The 13,243-nt window shown below is 38.8% G+C and overlaps 1 protein-coding gene across 7 annotated transcripts in view; it reads left to right on the plus strand.

Annotated features, from left to right (window-relative positions):
• The window catches only part of C4H1orf146 (chromosome 4 C1orf146 homolog), a 33,312-nt gene that overhangs the window by 5,503 nt on the left and 14,566 nt on the right, over positions 1-13,243 (plus strand). For 6 of the 7 annotated variants that reach the window (XM_073234277.1, XM_073234282.1, XM_073234281.1 and 3 more), the window contains one exon: positions 4,776-4,887. In XM_073234277.1, the coding sequence (XP_073090378.1) occupies positions 4,819-4,887 (69 nt within the window). In that variant the 5' untranslated portion in view covers positions 4,776-4,818. Of the gene's footprint in view, positions 1-3,004; positions 3,134-4,775; positions 4,888-13,243 lie in introns of all 7 variants that reach the window. The other variant, XM_073234280.1, reaches the window with a different exon arrangement.

A 13,243-nucleotide genomic window follows, 5' to 3' on the forward strand; every position in this document is an offset into this window, starting at 1 on the left:
CTGTGGGAGTTGCTTTTCAGGGTATGCCAGTACTGGCTGAGGCTGGGTGTAGCAGGAACCAGGGCACCTACTGGGACAGGTCCATAGGGAGATGCTGAGGCAGGGCAAGTGGTGCTGTCAGAGTAGATGGAGAGTATCAGAAATGTTTGCTGCCAGTGCTGGGCCAGCTAGGTAAGAGAGTAAGAAAATGGCACATGCCAACACTTCCATTCCTAGAGAAAGTTTTTACAGATCCCTGCCCTCCCATACATGGTCTGCTAACACAGGCCTGAAAATTAGTAAATCTCCTTTCTCTATGGCCCTGGCACTTTTCAAACTCCTGCCTCTGTAGTGGGTGTTGGGGCAAGAGAGTTTGTGAGTTAGCCCTTTAAGAGCAGAGTCTTTCTTGCCTATAGCCCTCCAGCTCTCTATAGTTAAGCCCTGCTGATTTTCAAAGTCAGGTGTCATGCAGGCTTGTCTTCTTTGTGCACGTCCCCGGGGCAGGGTGCATGATGGGGGGCTTGAACCCCTCACTCCTCAGAGAGGACCTCTGAGTTCGTGATGTCCCTCCTACTGGTGGTTGCTGTGTCAAGGGTGTGGGTTCTAACTAGACTGTGTCTCTGCTACTCCTACTCATCTCGATGTGGCTTTTTAGAAATATCTTTAGTTGTGGAAGAGCAGTTTAGCTAGTCTTTAGGTCCTTCTCAGAGAGAGTTATTCCATATGTAGTTGTGGTTTTGGTGTGTCCTTGGGAGGAAGTGAGCTCAGGATCGTCCTATCTTGAGTCTGTCTCACAGGACTCTCTATCATCATGAGATTTTGGTAGAAGCTCTCTTTGAGAGACAGCTTCTGTAGAACCTAAGATTATCCATTACTACTGTTTAAGAATTTTTCTGCAACCACAGGTTGCTTTGCACACTTATTTGTACACTAACCAGAGATCTGGGTTCATAACATAGTTTGAAAGCATTTTTCAATACTTAACATATCCATATTTGTTTGTCACCACCCATCACCTAACAATTCATCAGTTGGATCATGGTAGAATACTTCAGCTTCCTTACTTATATTGAAAGTGATTAGTCCATCTATATACCTGTCACCTATATTTGCCCATAAAATCCCCTATATTCTTTTACCCCCCAGCCTTTTGTTCAACCTGACAGGGAGAACTAGAGTGAATTATAGATGTGTTGAGCTCTTGTTGATACCTCTGCCATCTCCATGTCTGATATAGTGAGAGGGTAGGCGTAAGCCAGAAGAGGAATTCATGTGGTTTCAATTTCTTCCTAAGAATATCTCAGAATACCAGCTTTTTATCAGATAAACTCAGGAAACACTTCCTTTTTTGCTGGGAAGAGAGACCATGACATTGTAAGAGATTGTGCCTTTTAAGCTAGCTTGATCCATCTCTACACCACAGATCTCTAACATGTAGAGGAAGTGTCTTGCCAATGGGTTTTAGCCAAGACAAGTTCACTGTGGATTCAATGAGACCAAAGAAATGACAGTGGAACGTTCTTGGGGTGAAAAGGTTATACCCAACTTTATTCCCATGGTAGCAGATCAATCACTAGAATCCCATCCACTCAGAGCAAGTCTGCATGTAACAAACTGGTCTCTGCCTCTGGGCCTTTCTATCTCCTCGGCTGTCTCAGTCTCTGTCCTTGGTGCTGCCACCGCTCCAGCCACTGCTCTGCTCCCCTGCAGTTTTGCAGCCGTGCCACTGTGTCACCCAGAGCACTGGGTGGAGCTCTTTAATAACAGCATATTGCCCACACATACATAGAGAGCTAGCCAACCATGGCCAGGTGAGAATCCTGGCCACAGGAACCTTCACTTTATCCACAGAAAGGCACATGGCAAAAACTTTCCAGTGTTCATGGAAATGAACCAGGACTCCCCTTACTTATTCCCATCTTGCTATGACCTTTATTTTGCCTTTGACTTCTGGACTTACTGTTTGTGTTTGGTAAAAGTGCCAGGCACTGTGTGAGACATTAGAATACAAAGATGAATAAAACATTGCCCCTCTATTTGAGGAGCCTTGATGAGAAGAAGTCTCTTCACTGAGAATGCAGCTATGTAAATAAACATAACTATATTACTAAGTGATATAATAGAGATGTTTGGGGTGCTTTAGTTCTACTGACAGAGAAAGTTCTAATTGCCTGTGGAGAACTGGGAAAGCTTTTTGGAGGAAGTAACACAAACTGCTTATTAAAAACAAGTAGGAATTGACAAGGAAGGGAGGGAGATTTTAGTTTGAATATGTAAAGGGACAAGGTAAAAAAAAAATATCTTGTTTAGGACTATATGTTTTCAGAATAGCTAGATCATATGTAATATTTTAGGAAATGGCAAGACATGAGTCTGAAAAGGAAAGAATTTGCACACCTTGAGTTTAGATTTTCTTCTGCCGGCCATGGTGAATCACTGAAGGATTTTAATTAGAGAAGAATATTTATGACTTTGAAAGACAATTCTATGTTATTGCAAAGTCATTTATAATTGGAGAAATTTGGGACCAGATCAAACATTCAATGTAAATTCCCAATTGTAACTGACGGGTAGCAGAATGTGCCACCCGAGAGTATGCCTTTTTGGCATAAGGATTATTTTGAGCTAATAGTTTTAAGAAACTGCAGATGTAGAAGCTCTGAAAAAAATCTAGAAGTTACCCTGTGTAAGGAACATTTACATCTGTGAAGGAAATCTCCATTTTTAAGTGTCTCCCTCTCTGTACCAAGAAGAGAAATATGATTCTAAATCACAAGAAACTCTTAAAAATGGAGATAGCACCAACTTAAACCTGCATAACAAACCTTCCCCTTGTTTACTGTGCTTTTCCTGCTACCCTCCCATAAGTGGCCTTCCCTACCTCTTTCTTTGGTCTTTAGCTGAAGGTGGTGCCTTGGGCCATCTCAGAGTTACTGTTTTTCTGAGTATATCCCATGTATATATGAGGTATGCATGTTGATAAAATTGTATTTTTCTCTTGTTAAAACATTGGTCTTTTTTATAGGGGGTCTCAGCCAAGAACTCAGAAAGATAATTGGAAAATTATTTTTCCATCCCTATATGTTGGTCAGATGAAGTGTGGCATATCCATTCAACAGGAAGTTATGCAGCCTTTACATACTTTAAAAAACATGTAAGGAAAATGCATATGACACAATGTTAAATGAAAACTTTACAGTCTAAGTCCTAAATCTATGGAGAGAGAAGCCATAATCATGGATGGAAAGACTATATTTCATAGAGTTTTAGCTTTTTCCAAATTGTTCTATAGGTAAATTTACTTATAATTTTAAAAAGCACCCCAACATGTTTTTTAAGATGTGCACTTGAGTAAAGGAGGGCACTTGCAAGTACACCCCTTAAATGAATGATCTTGTCTAATTGGTACCTTCCCCATAATGGCCATTGTAATTTTAGGTTGTTTTTAGTAAGATTTTAGCATTTTTGTAGATATTTATAGATTCTGGACCATGGTTTTTAAATATAAAATAAGCAGGTGTGCCAGAAGGTGGCACAGTTGACTGTTTAGAATTTAATAATCCTATTAGCTAAACCTTTGGGTTTCTTGCAGCCAGATTAATACCTAAAATAGATGTGCTCTTGGGTTGAGGTTTGAGTGGTGTTTTACAACATACTTAGTTGCATGGACAAGTTCTTGAGGTTAGTGTGTGACTAGTGACAATCTAACTTGTTCTGTGACCAAATTACCCTGTCATGGGAGTCTTCTTGAGGTGGAGAGCATTTTAGTAGCCTTCAAATGCTTGGCCTATGCACAGCAATATTTGTGGGGTGTTTTTTTTTTTGGCTTTTGTGATTCCTATCAGCAGCAAGCCTTTACTTAAAACAAAATTTTATTCACCTGAGGTCTCATGCTGGACCCAGTCCAGCTTAAATTGGATGCAGTCTGATCCTGGACCCAGTCCAGTTTTTAAGTTAGACCGAGTCCAATTTCAGACTCAGCCTGGTAACTACCAGCAGTTCCTTAAATGGTATCTGTGCACTGTGGTGAGAAAACATAGGAATTCCAATCAAATGGAGAACAATTAGACTTTGGAAAACCAGTTAGATAGGGAACTCACACAAAGGGAGCAGAGCTCAAAACTGCCCTCAGAAACAGCAAGACCTCTTAGGGTTCGTGGGTCCCATGCCTATGTTTGTTGTCCCCATAGATTAGAAAGACTCTTCCAGCCCTGCCACTGCCACCAAATCTGTTAAGTAACGAAAATTCAGAAAAAGTAAATTTAAAGATCCAATAGGCTTTACTCATTGATTCCTGAGTCGTCAACGTCCCATCTAGCAATAGAAGGAAGCTCTGCTAAGCTGTAGAAAAGGAAAGATATTCACAGATGAAAAGGGGTGAAATAGGAAATTTTGAGGAAAGAATACATTGTTTCAGGAAGTGTCCCCTTCCTAAGGGGCAGAGAAGGGGTCTTTTGGATGGATTACCTCACTCATGCTGACCAGATATTTCCAGGTAACTCCATGTTGACTGTTAATTCCTGGGAGGATGATACTGCAGTTAGGTTAGATACTAAGTCTTAGTTTGCTGATACGGGGTTTAATGCAAGTGAGTCCATTTTGTGCCTGTTGTCTCCTTTTAACAATAGGGTAGCCTGGTATTAATTAAGTTTAATTTATAACAAGATAGGTACTTTTTCAGTGTCTAATTTTGACTTTCAGATATTTTTCAGAGTATTTCCATTACTCTAGTTCCATTCTATCTTTATTAATCCATCAAATATTTCTATGTATCCTTTTTGCTCATTTTTCTTCAGATTGTGGCACCATTAGAAACTGGGTTGATCCAAAGACAGACAGATGGCTGAAAGTGGTGGAAAAGAAAAGTTGAAATGGACAACCACCATTATTATTAGTTCATCTCTTAAGGTAAAGAGATATTTGATCTTTAATTAAAAAATTAAAAGCTATAAAACAGTGTTTTAAAGATCCTTGGCTTGATTATCCAAAACTGTGTGTATCAGCAAGTACATAAGCTGACTGTATTTTTTTATATCATTAATATATAATCACATGAGCAACATTATGGTTACTAGATTCCCCCCATTATCAAGTCCCCACCATTTACCCTATTACAGTCACTGTCTATCAGCATAGTAAGATGCTATGGAGTCACTACTTGTCTTCTCTATGCTATTATGTTATGCTAACTATATTTTAAAGATTATAAACTATATAAAATTATAAAGTTTATTGCATCCATTTTCAACATTTTACTTTAAATATTTGAAGGTTGGAAATTTTCTAACATTATTTTCTCCCTAAGCCTGTTCTAATAGAGATTTAAAGGATTCTAGAAACAGTAATGCATATACATATATATTGTTGTGGGAAATACTGGAAAACCTGGACTGGATCACTGATGGAAGAACCAAGTGGCACTTGGAGGTCTTGGAGTGTTGAGGCTTTTCACACCGGCGGGCCCAGAAGGGAGTACTCTCCCAAGGTCTGAGCCCTGAGCACAAGCAAGGGTGGCATTTTGGCATGCGCAGGGCATAAAAGGAGCCTGGAGGAGAGGAGGAGGGAGCTGGGAGTTCTCTGCTGACTTTGCCAACTGAAGTTTGCTGACCTTGACGACTATGTTGAATATTTTCCTTATCACTCCCCCCTCTGATGCCCCTTTAAACACTTCATTTTAGGGGGCATCATCTTTTTGGTTTATGATAGGGTTAAAATGGCTTGTACCTTATATTTTTGTATAGTTAAGCATTACAGAGGGGTATTTTGGAAATGCAGGCTGAGACTTGAGTTCAGCTAGGAGAAACAGGTAAGCATGCAAAACAACTTAACAATTGCTCAATAGACAATAGAAAGGGCAACTTTTTTATTTTATATTTTTTATATTTTTTATTTTGCTATCATTACTCTACAATTACATGAGGAACATCATGCTTACTAGACTCCCCCCTTCACCAAGGCCCCCCCACGTACCCCATTAGTCACTGTCTGTCAGCGTAGTAAGATGCTGTAAAATCACTACTTGTGTTCTCTGTGTTGCATAGCCCTCCCATGCCCCCCCCACATTATACATGCTAATCCTAAGGCCCCCTTTCTTTTCCACGCCCTTCTCCCTCCCTTCCCACCCATCCTCCCCAGTCCCTTTCCATTTGGTAACTGTTAGTCCTTTCTTGGGTTCTGATTCTGCTACTGTTTTGTTCCTTCAGTTTTTCTTTGTTTTTATACTGCACAGATGAGTGAAATCATTTGGTACTTGTCTTTCTCCACCTGGCTTATTCACTGAGCATAATACCCTCTAGCTCCATCCATGTTGTTGCAAATGGTAGGATTTGTTTTCTTCTTATGGCTGAATAATATTCCATTGTGTATATGCACCACATCTTCTTGATTCATTCATCTACTGATGGACACTTAGGTTGCTTCCATTTCTTGGCTATTGTAAATAGTGTTGTGATAAACATAGGGATGCATATGTCTTTTTCAAACTGGGCTGCTGTATTCTTAGTGTAAATTCCTAGAACTGGAATTCCTGGGTCAAATGGTATTTCTATTTTGAGCTTTTTGAGGAACCTCCATACTGCTTTCCACAATGGTTGAACTAATTTACATTCCCACCAGCAGTGTAGGAGGGTTCCCCTTTCTCCACAACCTCGCCAATATTTGTTGTTGTTTGTCTTTTGGATGTTGGCAATCCTTACTGATATGAGGTGATATCTCGTTGTGGTTTTAATTTGCATTTCTCTGATGACTAGCGATGTGGAGCATCTTTTCATGTGTCTGTTGGCCATCTGAATTTCTTCTTTGGAGAACTGTCTGTTCAGCTCCTCTGTCCATTTTTTAATTGGATTATTTGCTTTTTGTTTGTTGAGGTGTCTGAACTCTTTATATATTTTGGATGTCAACCCTTTATAGGATCTGTCATTTATGAATATATTCTCCCATACTGTAGGATACCTTTTTGTTCTATTGATGGTGTCCTTTGCTGTACAGAAGCTTTTCAGCTTGATATAGTCCCACTTGTTCATTTTTGCTTTTGTTTCCCTTGCCCAGGAATATATGTTCATGAAAAAGTCACTCATATTTATGTCCAAGAGATTTTTGCCTATTTTTTTCCTAAGAGTTTTATGGTTTCGTGGCTTGCATTCAGGTCTTTGATCCATTTTGAATTTACTTTTGTGTATGGGGTTAGACAATGATCCAGTTTCATTCTCTTACATGTAGCTGTCCAGTTTTGCCAACACCAGCTGTTGAAGAGGGTGTCATTTCCCCATTGTATGTCCATGGCTCCTTTATCATATATTAATTGACCATATATGTTTAGGTTAATGTCTGGAGACTCCATTCTGTTCCACTGGTCTGTGGCTGTGTTCTTGTGCCAGTGCCAAATTGTCTTGATTACTGTGGCTTTGCAGTAGAGCTTAAAGTTGGGGAGTGAGATCCCTCCCACTTTATTCTTTCTTATCAGGATTGCTTTGGCTATTCGGGGTCTTTGGTGTTTCCTTATGAATTTTAGAACTATTTGTTCCAGTTCATTGAAGAATACTGTTGATAATTTGACAGGGATTGCATTAAATCTGTAGTTTGCTTTGGGCAGGATGGCCATTTTGACAATATTAATTCTTCCTAGCCAAGAGCATGAGATGAGTTTCCATTTGTTAGTGTCCTCTTTAATTTCTCTTCAGAATGTCTTGTAGTTTTTGGGGTATAGGTCTTTCACTTCCTTGGTTAGGTTTATTCCTAGGTACTTTTTTTTTATACAATTGTGAATGGAATTGTTTTCCTGGTTTCTCTTTCTATTAGTTCATTGTTAGTGTATAGGAAAGTCTCAGATTTCTGTGTATTAATTTTGTATTCTTCAACTTTGCTGTATTCCAGTATCAGTTCCAGTAGTACTGGAGTGGAGTCTTTAGGGTTTTTTATGTATGATATCATGTCATCTGCAAATAGTGGCAGTTTGACTTCTTCTTTACCAATCTGGAGTCCTTGTATTTCTTTGTTTTGTCTGATTGCTGTGGCTAGGACCTCCAGTACTATGCTGAATAACAGCGGGGAGAGTGGGCATCCCTGTCTTGTTCCCGATCTTGCTATGTTGACTCACCTTCCTTTGTACTGTTTATCCCACCTTTTCTGTTTCTTTATTCTCTCCTTTCTTGTCATTTTTGTATTGATTGCCTGTTCTCATTTTTTTCTTTACTGAGCTTTGGAAATTTTATGCTCTATTTCTACTTTTTAGTAGTTACCCTAGAAATTTTAACATGTACACTTAGCTCTACAAAATCCAAAGTAAATTATCTTTATCCTCCTCTTAAATGACAAAGAATCTTAGAACGGTTACATTTGATCACCCTTTTTTGTATTATATGCTACCATATTTAGCTTAAGTCTTATTTATTTTTTTTTAGAGGGCATCTCTCATATTTATTGATCAAATGGTTGTTAACAACAATAAAATTCTGTATAGGGGAGTCAGTGCTCAATGCATAATCATTAATCCACCCCGAGCCTAATTCTCATCAGTCTCCAATCTTCTGAAGCATGACGAACAAGTTCTTATATGGTGAACAAATTCTTACAAAGTGAATAAGTTCTTATATGGTGAACAGTACAAGGGCAGTCATCACAGAAACTTTCAGTTTTGATCACGCATTATGAACTATAAACAATCAGGTCAAATATGAATATTTGTTTGATTTTTATACTTGACTTATATGTGGATCCCACATTTCTCCCTTTATTATTTTTTTATTTTTAATAAAATGCTGAAGTGGTAGGTGCAAGATAAAGGTAGAAAACATAGTTTAGTGTTGTAAGAGAGCAAATGTAGATGATCAGGTGTGTGCCTGTAGACTATGTGTTAATCCAACCTAGACAAGGGGATTAAAACATCCACAGATGCAGAAGATTTCTCTCAAAACAGGGGGGGTGAGGTTCTAAGCCTCACCACTGTTGATCCCCAATTTCTCACCTGATGGCCCCCCTGCGACTGTGCCTGTCTTAGGTTGTTCCTCCCTTGAGGAATCTTACCCGTCTCTGGCTAACCAGTCATCTTCCGGGGCCATACAGGGAGATGTAAAGTTGGTAAGTGAGAGAGAAGCCATATTGTTTGAAAAGGTTAGCTTTTTACTTCTTTGCAGATTTATGCCCTATGGCTTCTATGCCCAGCATTTGTCTTGAGGTATCTTTACCACTTGGAGGAATTATGATACTTGGTAAATTGGATATGAGGCACGAATTCTATTTAAGGGTTGTAATTGGAAAGGAAGAAGAAAAGCTATAGAGGTAGCAGATGGAAGAAAACATGGGAAGGTTGATTATTTCTTTGATATATCTTCTTGTAGAGTAACTTAAGCATGTATAGGTTTTAAACTACTAATTAAATTGTGCACACACATTAACATAATAGGAATACAGTTACATAACCAAAGCAGATCTATAATTATCAGCTATCTCCAGTGAAGCCAAGAAAACCAGTTAGGCACCGTAGGCGTTTGTGAAAATTTGTCTATGATATGATGGATATTGTCCAACTGTACTTGAACAGTCTGAGAGAAATCAGACAAATTAAAACAACCTATTCCTGGGAACTGTTCACATCCCATATGTTCTTTTAACAGTAGATAGTCTGTCGTTGTAAGATTTTGGAGTGCTACAACTTGCACTTCTCCTAATTCTTGGTTGAGTTCCAACAGTATAGATCCAGTCAAATTTGTTGCTTCACTGAAAGCACAGGCCAGCTTAGATATCTCCTTCTTCATTCCAATGGCAAGTCCAGGAACCGGTGGGATGGCTGCAGCTACGACTGCAGCATCACCTGGATCTTTGTTGAGGTTTTTTGATGATCATCTTCTGGTATGACTCTTCCAGAGAGTGCTGATGTTGAAAGTTCTTCTTTATATTGTATCTTAGTTCATTTTCTGGGTAGCCAAATTAGGCTTTGATCCTCTGTATAAACACAAACAGACCCTTTGCCCACACTTTGCTATGCCCTTTATACCATTGTGTAGAACTCATTGGAGGTCACCACACAGGAACTGCTTTTTTTTTTAAGAGAAAGGAATATTATCAGAAAAGTGTACCTCCATAGCTGATCATCTGACACCCTTTAAGTGATCAAAATTAAGGATATTAAAGCATGCAGTAATCGTTGATTTACAGTTAGTTTTATCCTATCAAGGAGTAATCCCCCTTTTCTTTCTTTCATTTTTTTATCTTTAATCTACACTTACATGAAGAATATTATGTTTACTAGGCTCTCCCCTATACCAGGTGCCCCCTATAAACCACTTTACAGTCACTGTCCATCAGCATAGCAAAATGTTGTAGAATCACTACTTGTCTTCTCTGTGTTGTACAGCCCTCCCCTTTCTCCCTGCCCCACTATGCATGCTAATCTTAATACCCCCTTTCTTCTCCCCTCCGTTACCCCTCCGTATCCATCCATCCTCCAAACTCCCTTTCCCTTTGGTACCTGTTAGTCAATTTTTGGGTTCTGTAATTCCACTGCTGTTTTGTTCCTTCAGTTTTTCCTTTGTTCTTATACTCCACAGATGAGTGAAATCATTTGGTATTTCTCTTTCTCCACTTGGCTTATTTCACTGAGCATAATACCCTGCAGCTCCATCCATGTTGCTGCAAATGGTAAGATTTGCCCTCTTCTTATGGCTGAGTAGTATTCCATTGTGTATATGTACCACATCTTCTTTATCCATTCATCTACCGATGGACATTTAGGTTGCTTCCAATTCTTGGCTATTGTAAACAGTGCTGTGATAAATGCAGGGGTGCATCTGTCTTTCTCAAACTTGATTGCTGTAAATTGATTAGAGTAAATTCCTAGGAGTGGAATTCCTGGGTCAAATGGTAGGTCTGTTTTGAGCATTTTGGTGAAACTCCATACTGCTTTCCACAATGGTTGAACTAATTTACATTCCCACCAGCAGTGTAGGAGGGTTCCCCTTTCTCCACAGCCTCGCCAACATTTGTTGTTGTTTGTCTTTTGGATGGCAGCCATCCTTACCGGTGTGAGGTGATATCTCATTGTAGATTTAATTTGTATTTCTCTGATAATTAGTGATGTGGAGCATCTTTTCATGTTTCTTTTGGCCATCTGTATTTCTTTTTTGGAGAACTGTCTGTTCAGTTCCTCTGTCCATTTATTAATTGGATTATTTGTTTTTGTTTGTTGAGGTGTGTGAGCTCTTTATATATTTTGGACGTCAAGCCTTTATCGGATCTGTCATTTACAAATATATTCTCCCATACTGTAGGGCTCCTTTTTGTTCTATTGATGGTGTCTTTTGCTGTACAGAAGGTTTTCAGCTTAATATAGTCCCACTTGTTCATTTTTGCTGTTGTTTTCCTTGCCCGGGGAGATATGTTCAAAAAGAGGTCACTCATGTTTATGTCTAAAAGGTTTTTGCCTATGTTTTTTTCTAAGAGTTTTATGGTTTCATGACTTACATTCAGGTCTTTGATCCATTTTGAATTTACTTTTGTGTATGGGGTTAGACAATGGTCCAGTTTCATTCTCCTACATTTAGCTGTCCAGTTTTGCCAGCACCATCTGTTGAAGAGACTGTAATTTTGCCATTGTATGTCCATGGCTCCTTTATCAAATATTAATTGACCATATATGTTTGGATTAATGTCTGGAGTCTCTAATCTGTTCCACTCGTCTGTGGCTCTGTTCTTGTGCCAGTACCAAATTGTCTTGATTACTATGGCTTTGTAGTAGAGCTTGAAGTTGGGGAGTGAGATCCCCCCTACTTTATTCTTCTTTCTCAGGATTGCTTTGGCTATTCGGAGTCTTTGGTGTTTCCATATGAATTTTTGAGTTATTTGTTCCAATTCATTGAAGAATGTTGCTGGTAATTTGATAGGGATTGCATCAAATCTGTATATTGCTTTAGGCAGGATGGCCATTTTGACGATATTAATTCTTCCTAGCCATGAGCAGGGGATGCGTTTCCATTTATTAGTGTCTTTAATTTCTCTTAAGAGTGACTTGTAGTTTTCAGGGTATAGGTCTTTCACTTCCTTGGTTAGGTTTATTCCTAGGTATTTTATTCTTTTTGATGCAATTGTGAATGGAATTGTTTTCCTTATTTCTCTTTCTATTGGTTTATTGTTAGTGTATAGGAAAGCTACAGATTTCTGTGTGTTAATTTTGTATCCTGCAACTTTGCTGTACTCCGATATCAGTTCTGGTAGTTTTGGAGTGGAGTCTTTAGGGTGTTTTATGTACAGTATCATATCATCTGCAAATAGTGACAGTTTAACTTCTTCTTTACCAATCTGGATTCCTTGTATTCCTTTGTTTTGTCTGATTGCCGTGGCTAGGACCTCTAGTACTATGTTAAATAACAGTGGGGAGAGTGGGCATCCCTGCCTAGTTACTGATCTCAGAGAAAAGCTTTCGGCTTCTCGCTGTTCAGTATAATGTTGGCTGTGGGTTTATCATATATGGCCTTTATTATGTTGAGGTACTTGCCCTCTATTCCCATTTTGCTGAGAGTTTTTATCATGAATGGATGTTGAATTTTGTCAAATGCTTTTTCAGCATCTATGGAGATGATCATGTGGTTTTTGTCTTTCTTTTTGGTGATATGGTGGATGATGTTGATGGGTTTCGAATGTTGTACCATCCTTGCATCCCTGGGATGAATCCCACTTGGTCATGGTGTATGATCCTTTTGATATACTGTTGAATTCTGTTTGCTAATATTTTATTGAGTATTTTTGCATGTACATTCATCAGGGATATTGGTCTGTAATTTTCTTTTTTGGTGGGGTCTTTGCCTGGTTTTGGTATTAGGGTGATGTAGGCTTCATAGAATGAGTTTGGGAGTATTCCCTCCTCTTCTATTTTTTGGAACACTTTAAGGAGAATGGGTATTATGTCTTCTCTTTGTGTCTGATAAAGTTCCGAGATAAATCCATCCGGCCCCGGGGTTTTGTTCTTGGGTAGTTTTTTGATTACCGTTTCAATTTCTTTGCTCATAATTGGTTTGTTTAACTTTTGTGTTTCTTCCTTGGTCAGTCTTGGGAGGTTGTATTTTTCTAGGAAGTTGCCCATTTCTTCTAGGTTTTCCAGCTTGTTGGCATATAGGTTTTCATAGTAGTCTTTAATAATTCTTTGCATTTCTGTGGAGTCTGTCGTGATTTTTCCATTCTCATTTCTGATTATGTTGATTTGTGTTGAGTCTCTTTTTCTCTTAATAAGTTTGGCTAGAGGCTTATCTATTTTGTTTATTTTCTCAAAGAACCA

The sequence above is a fragment of the Manis javanica genome, chromosome 4, assembly GCF_040802235.1.
Source record: "Manis javanica isolate MJ-LG chromosome 4, MJ_LKY, whole genome shotgun sequence".
Lineage (NCBI taxonomy): Eukaryota > Metazoa > Chordata > Mammalia > Pholidota > Manidae > Manis > Manis javanica.